The following is a 19,244-nucleotide window of genomic DNA, read 5'->3' as shown; positions in this document are numbered from 1 at the left end:
GAGCTTCCACTTCATAATTGACATCAGACAATTTCCGGAGTACATTCCAAGGCCCCTTATACCTAGGTTCCAGAAGATTGTCAGAGTCTGTACTCAAAACGAAAACAAAGCTCACCAGGCTCAAACGAACGTGTCTTACTCTTCTTATCATAATTTCTCTTGAGGCCTGAGACAACACCAAATTATCCTGGGGCAAATTTCCAGGCAGCAGATAATCTTCCTCCTCTGGTCCTCAACGAACTCACCCACATTCAATTCTTCTTATGACTAACCTCTAGCAACTCATGGAAAATTTCTAGAGGACCACATACTTTATGCCAAAAATCAACTCGAATGGAGCTATACCTGTGGAAGTATTGGGATGATTACGTATAGCAAAGAGAGCAAAGGGAAGACCTTTATCCAATCCTCGCCTTGCTCATAACAGTACTTTTTTAGAATAGACTTAAGGGTTTGGTGGAACCTTTCCACTACGCCCTGACTCTCTGGGTGGTAAGGTACACTGGTAATGTGCTTAATGGCCAGTTCAGCACATTTACCTTTTAAACACTTTGCTCGTAAAATTTGTGCCACAATCGGTTTGAATTTTACGAGGCAACCCATACCTGGAAAAAAATTCTATTAGTTTCTCAAACACTACTTTGGATGTAATTTTTCCTGCTAGGAAAAGCTTCAGGAAACCTAGACGCTCTGTCCATTATAGTTAAAAAGATAAATAAACCCAGATTTAGTTCGGGGCAAAGGCCCAACCACATCAACAACCAACTCAGCAAAAGGATCTCCAATTGCAGGAATTGGATGCAAAGGGGGCTTTAGGAATAGGTTTATTAGGTTTACCCCATAATTTGGCATGTTTCACAACTTTCCTACAAATTTCTTCACTGAGGATTTCAATCCTGGCCACCAAAAATATTTTGCCAATCTACTATGAGTTTTACAAACTTCAAAATGACCACAAAAGGAATCCTCATGAGCTAAGCTAAGGACATCATTCTGAAATTTTGAAGGTATCACAATCTGTTCTAACCCGAGAGGTTTGGTTCAAGCCGTGATCCACAGGACGACTAACTCTATACAACAAAACCTCTAATCACATAGAACCTGGGTTTTGTTAAATCATCCGTACCTCCTAATTCATAATTGAATTCAGCCTTCTGAGCTTCAATAAAGCTTACACGGTTACAATCAGGTTTAAATATTTGTTTATAAAACTACTACTACCACTACCTACAGACCCGGGTCTCTCTACATCTACCTCTATACTACTAAAGTTTAAATTATCCTCATTCTGTAAGGCGGCAGCAGCCTTTGCAGAAGCTCGAGTGGTAATTGCCACAGGACTTGCAGTTACAGACACTATTGGGAATATTTCATAACCTTGGGCATCTAACATATTTCCCAAAATGCCGTCAATGCCCGGGATAGGGAGCTTTTCTACCACTGCCAATTCTGTCACCTTGTGATACCCTGGGAAGAATGCCTCTACTTCCACCAAAGGTGCAGAAACCACTGTATCAGGGAACCCACCCAGGACCACATAATTTCCAGAATTCACACCAACATCCTTCAACACCCTTGACAAGACCAATGATCGAGCAGATCCAGTGTCCCTTAAAAAGTTCACTCTGACAACTTTACTATCAATTACCAAACTGCCGGGCCAAATATATTTGTCAAAAAGTCACAAAGGAGAGCTAGTAGGCGATTGATTTATTTCCCTCCACTACCACTAATCACAACCCTTCCTTCAGGTCCTGGGGAACACTCAACTTCAGTATTAGGGGTAGTAGGGGCATTGGCTATTAAAGATACGGGAACGTCGTTACCTCCCCTTCTGTTCTGCTGGAGATACCTTATCCGGGCAGGACACCGAGCTTGAAAGTGCCCCTGCTCTTGACACCAAAAACAGGTTCCCCTAGCTCTACCAACATTATTAGAACTTTGGTTACCCTGGGAAAAACACCCGAGTGTTCCTTCCACTTGTGTTATTTCCCGGGCTAGCTTCAACCTTCGTTTTAACGGGGGTTATTGGATTTCCAATTATTATTCGGACTGGCAGACTGGGATTTAAAGGCTGATGAACTAAAGCTACTACTACTTACACGGTGTGTTAACACAAACTCATCAGCTATCTGAGCAGCTTTACTTAAGCTATATGCTTTAACCTCCTCCAGGTGAATCCTGAGTTCTTTACTACAAGTTTTCTTAAACTCCTCAAGTAGCATGAGCTCCCTCAAGGAGGAGAAGGAGACCACCTGACGACTCTTTACCCAGTCGTCAAACTGCTCCTCCTTAAGATGGGCATACTCCACATAGGACATAGTATTGGGCTTCATAGAATTCCTTAATTTCAGGCGATAAGCCTCAGCGACCAAGTCATACGCCTTGAGAATCAACGCCTTAACTTTACTATAATCTCTGGCTACACTCTCTTCCAAAGCATTATATTGGCGAATGGCCTTACCTACTAACCTGCATTGAATTAATACAGTCCACATCTCAGTGGGCCAAGACAATCTAGTGGCCACCCGCTCAAAAGCCTTAAAGAACTCCGGCACATTACCTTCATCAAACACTGGCACCAACTTTAATGCCTCACTTATGTTAAACCTATCTGAAGAAGGACCGGTGGGGACTACTATTAAAGTCAGGGTTTGCTCGTAACCTAGCCAAGTCTAAGTTAATTCTATCCATTTCTAACTCATGGCGCCTCGCCTTCTCATTCTCTTCGAATTGTACTTTCAATAATTCTCTCTCTCTCCTCTCTCTCCTCTCTCCTCTCTCTCTCTCTCTCTCTCTCTCTCTCTCTCTCTCTCTCTCTCTCTCGTCAGTCAATGGATCCTCCAATGAAGCATCGGTAGCTGTCAATTAAACTGAGCAGCCAATAGCCGGTTGCAGGAGACTCCATAAATTGGTCTTCCACATTCCAGCGGTTCTTCCTTAAAGACATCCTGCCGGGATACGTGAGTCATCTCAAATCTATTTGGATTTGGCATCAGCATCGTCAAATACTGGAAAGTGATATGAATAAGAAGTTTAAGGTAAAGTAAAATATAGCATCGTTCAGCTGCAAGTAATCCACGGTATCAGGAAACAGATAATACTTGCGTTTGGATATTGTATAGTGTTAAAAGTTTTTAAGGTTTAAAGGTCGCTCATGAAAGGCAGAGGCAAGAGACAGTGACAATGCCCTAGCAGGACAATGGCCTAAAAAACTGACCATATAATCTATATGATCAGCGTCCATGCCCCTTTCCACCCAAGCTAGGACCAAGGAGGGCCAGGCAATGGCTGCTGATGACTCAACAAATAGACTTATTGGCTTTCCCAAACACCCCATCCTTAGCTCACAAGGCTGGTAAGGTTGCAAACACTACAAGAAACTATTAGTCTGAGCTGGACTCTATCTCCCGTCCAGCAGAACACCGAGCAGAGAGAGAGAGAGAGAGAGAGAGAGAGAGAGAGAGAGAGAGAGAGAGAGAGAGAGAGGAGAGAGAGAGAGAGAGAAGAGGGGGATGGGGTTGCTCTTTCTACAGGATTGACTCAATCCCCAAAATAGTTAACTCGTTCTGTGCTATGGCCAACACTTACAACTAGAGGTTAAAGTTAATTGTGGCCGATGAGTTAAGTGCTGCTCTTTCCTAACCTGAGACATAACGTAAAGTTATTTTATAATACAGGAAAAAAAGTGTTTAGTTTTTATGGGAATATCGTAAATTTGATACGAAAATTAAAGTATTTTTATCACCCATTTCAAACAGTATATTACACAGCCTCGACGATTACAAAAATATTTTTAAAGAAAATTTTAACTCTGGCAATAATAGTTTATTTTCATAAAGGTTGTTTTAAACGAGAGAGAGAGAGAGAGAGAGAGAGAGAGAGAGAGAGAGAGAGAGAGAGAGAGAGAGAGAGAGAGAGAGAGAGTTTCCAGTCCATGCGTAAAAAGGTTAATATATTCCGGGACATAAAGCACGAGACATGGATCATCTGTCGGCAAAGCTTTGATGTCTTGTGGAAAAGCTGCAATTTCTGTACCAGTTTCAAGTATCACTGAACAAAAAAGAACATTGCAAAATGTAACACTTGGTTTTGTTTGCAATCATATCAAATTCGAATTACGGAGCTTTTTCTTTGCTACTGTTCATAAATAGATCTTGAATGAATATATAAAATTTAATCAAATTTTTTTTGTTTTACTAATTGTCCTGCTCACTTAAGTCATTTTTTTCCCGCTAAGAATATCTTTATAATCCTTTGTTATAATTGTGTTGCTTTCTACAAAAAAAAGAGAGAAAATTAATATTAAATTTAATCTAGTCGCTATAATTTCTTGGGCTTTTTTTTTTCAGAAGAAAGTCTAAACATAACTTCTGCAATATCTTGAAGATACAAAGTAAAAAAAGTCTTCAACACAAACACAGGTGAAGTTAATACTTTTTTTTTCAATCTTGAGACCCAAAACCTTGAAAAGCCCGAGTCTTCCTTTCTTGATTCTGGTGTAATTAATGAGTTTGGCTCTTAACAAGTTAGGCATCTTCGACACTATTCAGATTAAAGTCAACTTTGGAACAAAACTTTTTGATATTTTCTTTAACCAAACAAATTATTCGGGGCAATTCATTATCTCATAATTATACTGATATCATTACTGAATTTATTTTATCATTCGATAAATGATAAAGATTCATGTTAAGTTTATAACATTTATTTCTTTGACGTAGGTTACTTTTGAAATAGAACCAAGATATGATTAAATTAACAAAGCCACAATATATATTCATCTCTGTATCTCTATTTCCCATTAGAAAACTGCTTTGTGTTATGACTCGATGCAATAGAAAATCCATTATGAACATAAGATGGAGAGAGAGAGAGAGAGAGAGAGAGAGAGAGAGGAGAGGAGAGAGAGAGGAGAGAGGAGAGAGAGAGAGAGAGAGAGAGAGAGAGAGAGAGAGAGAGAGAGAGAGAGATCCTTTCCCTGCAATTTCCCTCTATTCACAGCTAGATCCGAAACAGCAATTGGTGTGATTATCTTCTACTAATGCCCGAGTGAGAGGTAAGATTGCCCCTGGCTTTGTGTTCAAGCGAGTTCTATTGTCACGGGATTTGTCTTTGCAACAGATATTGTGTAAATGCTACCTGGAAGGGACATCAGTTTATTAGCGAGAAATATAAATAGTTATTATTGTACAGAAAAAGAAGCGTTTAATTTAAAACAAAATTGTTAGAAAATTATGTCAATATAATCTCTCATCTAGCGTCAACTGGGGATGAAAAATATCTTTTTAAGGTATATATCAAATAATTAAAAGAACCAAAGTAAAAGAAAAACTATTTTTTTTAATCATTCACAGAGGAAAAAGTCTTTTACCGGTTAGAAGGTTTTTGAATTATGCAAATATATATTTTCAGCATCTATTAGGTTTAAATAACATCCAGAAGACTAAAATAATTACCAGATCATTGTTCAGACAGCGTCAATAACGTTTTAAAACGGTTACAGAAGACTGAAATATAAAACAAAAAAAATCCTCGCTGGAGTCGTTGTACACAGAAAAAGGTAATTGAAAAAGGCACTTGCAAAAACAAGCAAAACAAAACTTGGGAAAGGATAAATTCAATCTGGGTAAATTTTTTATTTTTTTCGCTACCATCGTATTCCGTAGAAAGAGCAGCGAGACGAAAGTGACATTTTTGGTCATGCAATTACCCCGAGAGGGGGAGAGCGGTTCCCGTTTTCAAAACCATTTAATCGTTCTTTTTCTCATATTGGAGAATTCTTGTGTTTATTTATGCAGGTATGTTTGCACAACGCCTACTGTCATTCTAGTTGGAGAGATACATTTCACATAGCACCATTTTCCAAGATTATTTTTTTGTATGAACAGTTTATGAGCGCATTAAAATGGGGCCGTCAGAGCGGGGCGGCGGAACGAACTACTTAGCGGTTGCATACAGTTGTTAAATTCAGTCTTATTTGGACAGAATTTCACTCGTAGATAAAAATTCATTGAAAATATTTGGCTAAACAGAACAACACAAGAAGGCAAAAACCAACAATAGGCCACCATGTCAACAAAGCCTAGTGTTGCCAGATGGATGATATGCAAAACAATTATCGGAAGATAAATGAAACACATTTTAAAGGTTAAATGTGTCGGGTTTCAGTTTTAGTTTCATCAGAATAGATGCTCACCAGAACATCAGCCTGGCAAGCCCAACCCCCCACTGTGATGTCCAAGCACAGCAGTGGTCTCCACAGTAAACAGTTAAACACAAGGTCCCGGGCAGGGATCGATCTGCCGTCATGCGAACTGCTAGGCAAACGCGTTCCACTATGCTAGCTAGAAGGTTCTTGTAAAACTAAACAATCCATCCCCGCCATTCCTTCCCGCTTAACTATCCTCTATTAGGGTTTGAAGAAGTTGTTTTTATAAAAACAAATAACAAATAAAGTCGTTTCTTGTCCATTCTAGGACAAAGGTCTGAGGCATTTCTTTATTCATGTCTGGAATTTGGCCATTTCATCACCCACGCTGGCCATATCTGATTGGTGATGATGGGAGACTTTTGTTTGATTGCTCACAGCAAACCAAACTAGTATGGGTGGCTCTGACTAGTGCAGCTTTGCTGATCATGGCGATACAAAAACACAAAAACCTTTTCACCACGTTAAGGTATCCCCTTTAGGAAAGGGTATTATTTTCTACTTTTGGGTAAAAACAACAAACTTTTCAGTTTTGTTTATTGAAACTAATGTTACTTATCCTAAGATGAGTATATTCCTAAGTTTACAAAAGTCAAACACACTCAGCGTTTAAAGGCCTCACGATCAAATTCCACTCATTTCGAGATCCTATATCATCTTTTATTCAACCTAAAAATGCCTCGCTTCATTCAAGCGATCACTTCAATTTCTTCAAGTGAAACCTGGAACAATTTACTGGAAAAATAATAATTTTTTTTTTCAGATTCTTGGTTTCTTTCGGTAACCGGGATGTTTTTTACCTAGAGAGAGAGAGAGAGAGAGAGGAGAGAGAGAGAAGAGAGAGAGAGAGAGAGAGAGAGAGAGAGAGAGAGAGAGAGAAAAGCTGTCATTCCATTCACAATCTTCCTTTATCCGTCTTGGGTAGCTGTAAAAGCAGTGTAGTTGATATTTAATGGGCCATCGTTATTACTAATTCAAATCATATCATTTATTTTTATGATAAAAATAATCCTATAACCACGTATTACGTAAATATCTTAAAAATAAATAGCATATGGTATATTTTTTGAAAAGCCAAATCTAATTCTTACACTAGATAATAAACTCCTTAATTAATTTCCTTGAACATTTTAGTCAGTATAAGAAATATAGATAATTTTCCTCAATGAATTAGAAAATATCTGGATAAAGAAAAATAACAATTATTTAAGAGATAATAATTCAGTTCTGAAGATATCAGAATGTAATTCGGGTAGTCCTCTCTTTACATATAAAATACCCAGCAATTCGATATAAAGATCTTGTTGTTGTCTAAACCATCTTTTCCTGGAACGCGATACCGAGATAGGAATCTGCTTTCGTTCATTGTAGTAATATTCATTTCCAACTATTGGGAAAATCTCTTGCGACGAAATTCCGAGGAAATCTCCGATATAAAGTGATTGGTGAAATTGGAAATTCAATTTCACGCCGATGATGAATCATGAGCATTTTCATAAGTCTCGGTTCCAGAGTTAGTAAGTTTCGTAATTTGTTAACACTGTTCTTGTGTCTCTTCAAGGTTGTTAGGCTTTTTCATCAAACAGGTTTAACACATGAATATGTGTGTCTAAATATATATAATATATATATATATATATATATATATATATATATATATATATATATACAGTATATACATATACACACATATATACACACACACATATATATATATATATATATATATATATATATATATTATATATACACATATATATACATGTATATATATATATATATAGATAGATAGATAGATAGATAGATAGATAGATATACAGTATATATATGAATATGTATATATGTATATGTATATATATGTATATGTATATATATATATATATGTGTGTATATGTATATGTATACAATATATATGTATGTATACATGTATATGTATATATATATATATATATATATATATATATATGTGTGTGTGTGTGTGTGTGTGTGTGTGTGTGTGTTATTTAGGTTCTTCAATCTTTCAAATCGGCTGTAGAGAGGTGGGTGGGAAGGGAAGGAGATGGAAAGGACGAGAATGGAGTAGAACAGTAACTGGCCCCAGATAGTTTATTCGAGACCAGAGATATAAATGGAAGCAGAAATAGGAAGGAATCAATAATTAGAAATCCACCTGACACTAAACTGGCAGTTAAAAAACGGGGAATGAGAAAAGATATATATTCATAAAATGAAAGGAAATTAACTTATAACTAAATTTACATCTTAAAAAACTTAATTAAGGAAAACAAAGAGAAGAATTTATTTTTCTGGGCTACACATGAGATATTGCTCTTAAGTTCTTGGTCCTTCCAGAGCAAGAATTGTAATTGGACTTTGCGTGATATCCGACAATGAATCAGTTTTCCAGTTCTAACTTTGCTGTCGAGGAAATGCTCTCTTGCCATTTGGGTTCATTAAAAAGGCTACAGCGGTTGCTGTGAAAATCTGTAGTTCACAGATATGATATACCGGGTATATAACTTTTTTGGCAAAAGCATTAATATCTCAAATATTTGGGTATTAAGAGTATTAAGTTGATTTATGACTACATTACCGATGAAACGCCTTATCGCTTACCATTCTTCAAGTCAACGGTATTCGAGGGACCTGTCATATTTGTAATATTCGTATTACTAACATCGGAAAGGAACTTTCATGACAGGAAAGTAATATTTATGATGTTTCATGAAAGGGTAAATGTGACCCTCAAGGCTGTACTCAGTACTATGTATAAATTGTCCTTTTTAATGTTTATAAATCTTGATACCCCATTATATTTTTTAGTATAAATCACGATTACTCTGCCCTTGATCGAGTTTGTAAAATAATAGGAATGATTTATCAAATTAACTATTGAATCTATCAACATACTTATGAAGGGATATATTCAATAGGATATGTATTCATAAGTTTCTTTGTTCTGTCAATTCCTTAACTGAAAATAGATTTTTTCTATTTAGGTATATAAGAATCGCCTCGTCGTCGAAAAATATTTACACACCTATTTGATAGCCCCCTCTCTCCATGATGTATATGACTTTTCTTATCACGAGAATAATAGTTTTGGTACCGTAGAGGAAGTGCCTCTGTCTCGCAATACATGGGATTGGAGTTGGAGCATTGCTCAATTCTGATAGCAAAGTAGTTTTGGCAACCTCACCATCCGCATGAGGAAGAGATAAGGAATTTAGGGGCTTTATAAGCAGCCATTATCTGACCCTCCCTGGTCCAAACTTGGGGGCTGGAATAGCTGGGTCATTAACCCCTAAAGGGTACCTGACACTTGCACGCATTCGTGGCACGCACTGGCACGCATTAATGCGCGAACTCACGTGAACGAGCCGTGAACAGTGCGGGAACTCGCGTGCTAGAGCGTACCAATGCGTGCCATGCGGGCCCAAAACTTTGAAATGTTTAAAGTTTGTGGCACGCATTGGCACGCACTAAATGGCCGTGAACGATTCACCAACTGGAGTGAACTGGAGTGAACAGTGCGGGAACTGGCGTGAACTGGAGTGAACTGGAGTGAACGATGCGGGAAGTGGCGTGAACTTTATAATGAAGAGAAACAAAAAGGAAACGAAAATATTAATGAAAAGGTAAGAAAAATAAACCTAATAAATTTTTATATTTGCTGTTTTAATGTGAAAAAAAATGATATCTTATTTCAAACTATTTCCATAACTTTATAATGAAGAGAAACAAAAAGGAAACGAAAAAATTAATGAAAAAGAAAGAAAAATAAACCTAACAAATTTTCATATTTGCTGTTTTAATGTGAAAATTATATCTTATTTCAAACTATTTCTATAACTTTATAATGAAGAGAAACAAAAAGGAAACGAAAACATTATTGAAAAGGAAAGAAAAATAAACCTAATAAATTTTCATATTTGCTGTTTTAATGTGAAAAAAAATTATATCTTATTTCAAACTATTTTTATAACTTTATAATGAAGAGAAACAAAAAGGAAACGAAAAAATTAATGAAAAGGAAAGAAAAATAAACCTAATAATTTTTTATATTTGCTGTTTGAATGTAAAAATAAAATGATGTCTTATTTCAAACTATTTCTATAACTTTATAATGAAGAGAAACAAAAAGGAAACGAAAAAATTAATGAAAAGGAAAGAAAAATAAACCTAATAATTGTTTATATTTGCTGTTTGAATGTAAAAATAAAATGATGTCTTATTTCATGCACACACTTATTTTCCTATATTACCAATCAAGACTCAAAACTTTTGTTTTAAATAAAAATGAACTGAAAAATAAACCCAAGAAATTTTTAAGTTTGCTGTTTGAATGTAAAAATAAAATGATGTTTTATTTCATCAACATACTTATTCTTCTTTATTACCTTAAAATGAAGGGCAAAACAAATTTTTTCTGTTTGCTGTTTTAATGTAAAAATAAAATAAAATTATTTCTTATTTCAACACACTTTTCTCTCTATTACCTTAAAATCAACAGCCTAAAAACTTTTCATGTTTGCTGCTTTTAATGTTAAAATAAAATGCTTTCTTAATACTTGTACATATTTCATGTCGGAGTGGCCAATTCGTGAACTGGCGTGAACTGGCGTTAACGATGCGGAAACGATGCGGAATGATGAGGGAACTCGCGTGAACGTGTCGTGAACTTCTCGTGAACTACGCGTGCCAATTCGTGCCATAGCGTGAACGTCGAGTGAACGATGCGCAAACTGGAGTGAACTGGTCGTGAACTGTGCGGGGAAAAACACCAGTGCGTGCCACAAAGTGGCACGCACTGGCGCGCATCAATGCGTGCCAGTGCGTGGCAAAAATGCGCGCAAGTGTCAGGCAGGCTATAGTATCCTGTTTGTTGACTTTCACTCATACGTTACTGTTTCCTAACTTCCTGCAACTGCGTCATTGTCAAAGACCATCGCGATATTGTTAGTTGAAGGAATTATGTGAAAATAAATCCATAGAGCAATGAGGTTTTACGTGTGTAGGTTAACCACTCAATATTTAGATGGATGTGCACACACGCACAGGCACCCCCATCTCGCGAGTATATGACTACTCTCCCCCCCCCCCCCCCCTCTTACCCGAGGAACGAACGGGGAGAGCTTAGATGATTGGAAATGTGTATGTGTGTATATATATATATATATATATATCTATATATATACATATATATATATATATATATATATTTATTTACTCGGGCACTTAATCTTTATCGTATAGGGGAGATGAGAGAGAGAAAATTATTTAGAGATAGCTATTTTTGCATGTGAAAAGTATCTCTCTCTCTCTCTCTCTCTCTCTCTCTCTCTCTCTCTCTCTCTCTCTCTTAATTGGGCAAATAAACAAAATTCACAAGAAGAGAAATAAAAAGATATCCCTTAACCAAAATAGTCTATTCCCCTTTGGCATGAGAGGAATCGTACCCTTGGGTAGGGACCAACGATTCTCTATATGAATAAAGGGAAAAAGGACTCAAAAGAATTCTTTTTTTGGAGTATCTCTTGTGTCCATCTCCAGGAACAATATATATATTTTCTTTCTCATAGAAATATCTAACATCCACAGGAATGTATCTTTTCAGCTTCTTGTTTCCAATAGAATATATGTTTACCCTTTTGTGCTTTGCCTCAATCGTTTTCATCTAGATTATCCATATTGGGTATGATTAACGCAAAATTTGAATATTCCCTACAAAAAAAGAGGCGATGAACTGACATTGGAAAGAAAATATTAAACTAGTGTACGCGACCCCATCAGAAAATCTAAATACACACACACACGCACAGATTAAACTCTTTCCATCCCTTTCTCTCTCTCTCTCCTCTCTCTCTCTCTCTCTCTCTCTCTCTCTCTCTCTCTGAATTGGGCAAATAAACAAAATTCACAAGAAGAGAAATAAAAAGATATCCCTTTACCAAAATATTCTATTCCCCTTTGGCATGAGAGGAATCGTACCCTTGGGTAGGGACCAACAATTCACTATATGAATAAAGGATAAAAGGACTCAAAAAATATCTTTTTCTGGAGTCTCTCTTGCGTGTCCATGTCCAGGAACAATATATATATATATTCATTCTCATAGAAATATCTAACATCTACAGGAATGTATCTTTTCAGTTCTTGTTTCCAATAGAATATATATTTACCTTTTTGTGCTTTGCCTCAAATGTTTTCATCTAGATTATCCATATGGGGTATGATTAACGCAAAATTGGAATATTCCCTACAAAAAGAGGCGATGAACTGGAAAGAAAATATTAAACTAGTGTACGCGACCTGTCAAAAAATCTAAATACACACACAGAGACGCACAGATTAAACTCTCCACCCCTTTCTCCTTTCCTAACGACAACCCGCTGGTTCTATAATTTGTGGGAGTGTGGGGTTTTCGGGTGTACCTCTCGGGGTACCCCTTCCCTCGAGGGAATGACTACTCCCCTCTCCCTCTGAGCGTGACACGAAAGAAATATATACTGTATATGTGTAGCCTGACACTTTCGCTTTATTATATAGGGGAGATAAGTCCATGGTGTTATAGTAACCCTCTAATCTTCCGAATGTTGCTGAAGCACCACAAAGGCTACAAAGACCCATAACAGAGGAATTGCGAATAGTAATATTACAAGGCCACGTAATGATCTTCGTGACAGGAGCATCACCTCTCCCAATCTCCTTCATATGTTTAAGAGGATCATCTGGTGAGCTTCCTCCATCGATTGGTATCTTTCCTGGTTACGTTTATTAGGTTTTACCTCATTCTTATACTGTTAAACATTTGCATTAAAAACGGTAAATGCATTTATTCCAGGATATTTACAGTTTTAAAAACGCATATATTGACGTAAAGGAGTGATATTACGGTCACCATCCCGTAAAATATAATAACAAAGTAAGGTAAAATTACGCTCGTCTGTATTTTACTGAAATACGGCTTAGAACAGTTTATTTTTACGGAAAATTTCCTATTAGAATTACGGTATTTTTTTAACAGTGCAGGCAAGTATCAATACTAAGCCGTTTTTAATTAGTTTTGATATTTTGAACCGTTATATGAGATCAAAAATTTGACACGGAGAAGGCTCTTCTCTTTTCCTCGATATATATATATATATGACTTTGTATGTGAATAGAGTAGCTTCTATGGTGGTTATTTTCAGTTTTGGCTCTGATATACTTTGATTAAACCGTAACATTTTTCCCAAAGGCCCCTACGTCTCTTATTGGCATTTCATCTGTTGCAAGGGACTATGATCTCTTGAAAATTTCTGTTTCCTCGACTAGAAAAACTGAAAGTCAGTGCTAATTCAGTCGATAACCTTCGTTATTGACTAATTATATTGAACTAAAGTTTAACCTAGATATCCGGGATATTGTAATTTGAACTTTGTCAGTAGATTAATTGATTGGTTGACTTAGTGCTTTACGAATCAATTTTTGGTGGAGTGACTCAATTTGGTAATCCTTTGAAACCTTGAATGTGTAGGGTTCCTTATTTAACCTTTTTATCGATCACTTATTGCGTGGTGTTTAGCAAGCCATTTTAAGACCAAGTTTTATTGCCCACTTATCATTTAACAAGTCACTATTAACCTACTGTAATTTCATTGTCAAATTTGAATTAAAAAGGATATCATTTAGCTCATTTTACAGATCACTTTATATTTTATATGTCACTGTCAACGGCATTTTACGACCAACTTCTTATTTTGGAAGTCACTGTTGACCTACTGCAGTTTTATCAGTTACTTCCTCCTTGACGATTAGCAGGCCTCTCTTAACGTACTTTACCACTTTTTATATTTTGCTAGTCATATTCTTAGTTTCGCATAACCAGGTTGTCTTTATTTGGAGTTTAGCAGGGCCTTTATTATCCCCCCCCCCCCACATGGGCACAAAAACACACACACACATACATAATATATTTCATCAGAGCACGTACTCTTGCGAATAGAAAAACTTTGAAAGAAAACAAGCCCTTGTGAAAAAAGAAATATTTATATTTTATTTTATTTAGTAAAGCAGAGCACATTTCACTCCAAATATCAAACTGGTATAAAAACAATTTAATTTAATTTCGAAAAAAGTTATTCCAACAAAAATGAAATCTCATGTGTTGTTTATTTGACTGAATTTTGATATCAAGGGCGATATATTTAACATAAATGTATTCCCCATGGTATGAATTCTAGAGGTATTTCAATTAAATTCTTCCAAAAATTATGATGGTCGGATTTGGTTTGGTGCAAGCGCATTCATACATACTCTCCCAAATATTTTGTAAACAAGTGTTGTAGGTATTATTTCAATTATAAAAGTCATGTGGGAATTCTTATCTAATGATTTGATTTAGTTTTGCGAAAGCTTTACCATGTATTCAGAAACTGATGAAATAGTTACTCAAATATCGGCAGGATATGTTGTTATATGTTAAGCAGTGATATTTCATAATTGTTTTCGATAATTTCTCTCTCTCTCTCTCTCTCTCTCTCTCTCTCTCTCTCTCTCTCTCTCTCTGCTTGTTTTAAGGGTGTTATATTAAAACCAATATATTACCTATAAACTGTACGGAGTGTAAAAACGAATATATGTATTTTAGTGTAACGTGTCCTAACAATATTTAGAACCATCATCTTAGGGTGAAAGGTTCCATATCTTTTCTTAGCTAATAACATACTGTACTTTTTCTTTTAAATTCGTCAACAGAGATGAAAATAAATCTTCTTCTGTTAATTTTATATAAACTATCATTTACCCTTTATATGTGATAGGATTAGTTCAAGCTAAACTTTTAAATCTTTTTACAACAGCTGGGAAGGTAAACAATGCGACCAAATGTTGTATAATCTCTCTGGAATAACTCTTGCATAAAAAGGATTAAGATTTATTTCAGATTAAATCCAGATTATGAAAAATTGCTGGGTGAATCCTATCAGGGGAATTTATTCTACATACTGAAGAGGATTATTTCTTTTTGACAAAGCATATAAATATAGGCAATCTTTTTATCATATGTCTTTACTTGTTTTCGACTAAACGAAACCATTGTTTCGTTTAAGTAAATCTATTTTTTTTTATTTATAAAGCTATTTTTATTAAACTGAGATTAATAATACTATGTTATTAAATATTGTAAAAACTAAATATATAAAAGAAAATATGCCATAACAACACTTTTATTAAACTCTTGGTTCATTTATAATTTGAAACCCACATTTAACTGACGACTGCTTACTGAGGATATACAAAACGACGTTAGAAACAATAAAACGACCCTGGAAAGACACTGGTGAGTCTATAAACCTAGAGTAAATGAAACATAAAAAATGCTTTGGTGGCAAGGGTTTTAAAATGTTAAGGTGAAACACATCATTTAGGCCTTTTATGCGAAACACGTGTACGTCTTTTAGCTGTGAATGGGACATGCATATTCATCCAGTGCCATTTTTATAGTCTCTCTCTCTCTCTCTCTCTCTCTCTCTCTCTCTCTCTCTCTCTCTCATATATATATATATATATAATGTATATATATAATATATATGTAATATATATATATAATATATATATATATCATATATATAATATATAATATATATATATATATATATATATATATAAATATATGTACATATATGTGTGTATATATATATATATATATATATATGTGTGTGTGTGTGTGTGTGTGTATAAGAGGCTAATACAGTCCCTTGATTAATGTTTTAGTGTTAGTGGTAAAATTACCATATGTACAGTATATGTACCCAATATGTACACACAGTATATGTTTGTGTATGTTTTAAAGGCCGTCAGGATTGGTTGAGGCAAGACACAGCGTCCAAGCCCCCCCTCCACTTACGCTAGGATCAAGGAGGGCCAGGCAATGGCTGCTGATGACTTAGCAGATAGACCTATAAGCTCTCACAAACACCCCATCCTTAGGTCACAAGGATGGTGAGGTTGCCGCGACCAGAGGAACGAACGAGTTTAAGCGCGACTTGAATCCCCGTCTTGCAATCACCAGGCAAGGACGTTATCAACAGGCCACCCCAACCATATATATATTTATATATTTTTTATGTATAGTCATACATTATTTTATATGTATTATATATATGTGTGTATGTATGTATTTATAATATTTATGTATATATATGTATATATGATAATTCTGTATACATACTGTATATATATATATATATATATATATGTGTGTGTGTGTGTGTGTGTGTGTTTATATATAATATATATGTATACATAATTACATATATATATATATATATATATGTATATATAGGCCTATACGTGTGTGGACTGTATTTTGTCGTAAAGATATTCCAGGGTTTTATCTCCTGTCTGTGGCTTTTTATCACGGTCTGCTACACTTCAATCCTCGAGTAAAACACTCGTCGTCTTTTTCCCATCAGTCGGGAAAAGTTATCATGTCACAACAGCGTACTTTTTTTCTTAAGATATTTTTTGCTCTTTTGATTGTCGAAGCAATATAAAGGGTTCTATCTCTCTCTCTCTCTCTCTCTCTCTCTCTCTCTCTCTCTCTCTCTCTCTCTCTCTCTCATATTGCAGAACTTTGCCTTTGGGTAATCAATGGGAGTTATATATTATATTGAAATAATAAAAAAAAATATTTTCTCACCAATTTTACTAAATGTATCTTCGGTAGTTCGACTTATGGCCCATTGTCTTGGAGAAATTTGTTCATTAGCATCAAATTCATTATCAAAAGAAAAACAAATACCCATCTGATACTCAGAATCAGGCAGTAATAAATGGTTTTCCTATTTGATTAATTTCTTTAAAAAAGATAATGAAATAATGCTATTGTGAAACTTTAAGCTTTTCCGTTTAAAGATTTCCCTATCAATAATATTTTGAAAAAAAAAAATCATCCCATAGCAAAACTCTTGAGAATATTTAAAGCAAAAACAAAACCTATTTTCAATATCCACAAAGTTATTACCTGTCAAATCTCGTGGCATAACATAAAAAGCTTATATTGAGTCTCCTATATAGAAAAAGCATTGAATAAATCTCTCAAGATGATAAGATAGATAATAGAATTTGAGTATTGGGAAAATTCTATTCCATTTCCTAAATTTCAAAACACTGACAGAATCCTCAAATATTTTTTACTGTGATTTTAAAATAATTCTGAAACCCATTTCTTCGTATTCGATAAATAAAAGCATTTGATTAAATTTCTTATATATTTTAGTGCCACAAAATTGAATATTAAACTCGTCTTCCTTCAATTTGTCATACAAGATTTTATCATATTTTCATATTTGATTTGATTAACAAACAAATAAGACACGCATCTTGTTCCTGATATTCACTTCCTTGGTAAATTTATTTCCCTTTCAACAACATTTTTTTTTAAATGTTTTATTATCTGGTAACAGGAAATCCTTCGTATATGACTTAATTTTTCTGGACGCCACCTAAAAGAAAGAGAAAATTTTTCTAGTAAAGAAGATGGTTCCTTAGTATCTTATTTTATTTTTACCGTTTTTTATCCGAGAGAGAGAGAGAGAGAGAGAGAGAGAGAGAGAGAGAGAGAGAGAGAATTTTTTCTTGTTAAAAAGAGGGTTCCTTGGTATTTTATATTTATATAGTTTTAATCAGAGAGAGAGAGAGAGAGAGAGAGAGAGAGAGAGAGAGAGAGAGAAAAGATTGCGGGGTGTGTCCCTGGTCCTCTCCATGTCATTGGAAAAATGGCTTGGTTATTTTGGGCCAATGGGCAGGGTGCTGTCCTGGCCTGGGATTGGGAGAGATTGGACACTATCCTTCTGGTGGTGCTGTGGGGAACAAATGTTTTTATTTTATTCTTATTTTTCATTAACTGAATAAGAAATTGTTTAATAAAAAGTCTAACTGTTATAAAATTGTGCAATTTGTACAAGACTAGATAGAGTATACCAATTATTTATATATATATATATATATATATATACTGTATATATACATATATATATTTAATACATATTAATTACAATATATATTACATATATATATATATATATAGAGAGAGAGAGAGAGAGAGAGAGAGAGAGAGAGATATGAATATATATATATATATATATATATGTATATATATATATATATATATAGATAGATAGATAGATAGATAGATATATGAATATATATATATATATATATATATACATACATATATATATATAAATGTATATTTATATATATCATTGTAATTAATACTTCCAGAACTAAGATTGAGAAAGGATGATTATCTGCTATAATTCTAATTTATTTAACATAAAAAGTCACGTTATCTATGTTTGTCAGAACTATTTCCTACTACCCTTTCCTAATTCAATTTTTACTGTTAATTTTAGAAATGGATAATTATCACAAATAATGAAATGTGTTTAATTACATACTGTGGCTAATAATTGAAAAGAGATAATATTGGTGTAAGATTTTCTATAAGTTATTTACATAAAGGATGTATTCATGTTTTGAACCATATTAATGTATACTTATGGATGAACTAAATTATTCCTCAATAAAAGTATAATAAACAAATCCCGTCAGCAGAAATATTTCGAGAGAATGTGCTGCTTGTTAAGAATTGAGCAAAGGACATAGAAAAATTTTATAGATGATAAATAATTTGAAACTTTATATCATCTATTTCGCAATGTTTTTCGACGAGTGACAGTTTATATTATTATTATTATTATTATTATTATTATTATTATTATTATTATTATTATTATTATTATTATTATTATTATTATTATTAGCTAAGCTATAACCCTAGTTGTAAAAGAAGGTGCTATAATTATGCCCAAGGGCTCCAACTGGGAAAAATAGCCCAGTGAGGAAAGGAAATAAGGAAATTAATAAATTATATGAGAAATAATGAAATGTTTTAAATACAGTAACATCAAAACATATATTGCATATAAAAACTATTAAAAGACTTATGTTAGCCTGTTCAACATAAAAACATTGGCTCCAAGTT

At 34.4% G+C, this 19,244-nt stretch overlaps 1 protein-coding gene across 1 annotated transcript in view; it reads right to left on the bottom strand.

Annotated features, from left to right (window-relative positions):
* Positions 1–2,864: 2,864 nt before the first annotated feature.
* Positions 2,865–19,244, bottom strand: part of LOC137617730 (uncharacterized) — a 27,804-nt gene continuing 11,424 nt past the window's right edge. Inside the window, exon 3 of the mRNA XM_068347727.1 lies at positions 2,865–3,011. Within this exon, the coding sequence (XP_068203828.1) occupies positions 2,865–3,011 (147 nt within the window). The remainder of the gene's footprint in view (positions 3,012–19,244) is intronic.

Source organism: Palaemon carinicauda, chromosome 23 (genome assembly GCF_036898095.1).
Source record: "Palaemon carinicauda isolate YSFRI2023 chromosome 23, ASM3689809v2, whole genome shotgun sequence".
In the NCBI taxonomy this organism is placed as follows: Eukaryota; Metazoa; Arthropoda; class Malacostraca; order Decapoda; family Palaemonidae; genus Palaemon; species Palaemon carinicauda.
This window is presented reverse-complemented; position numbering and strand designations above follow the sequence as displayed.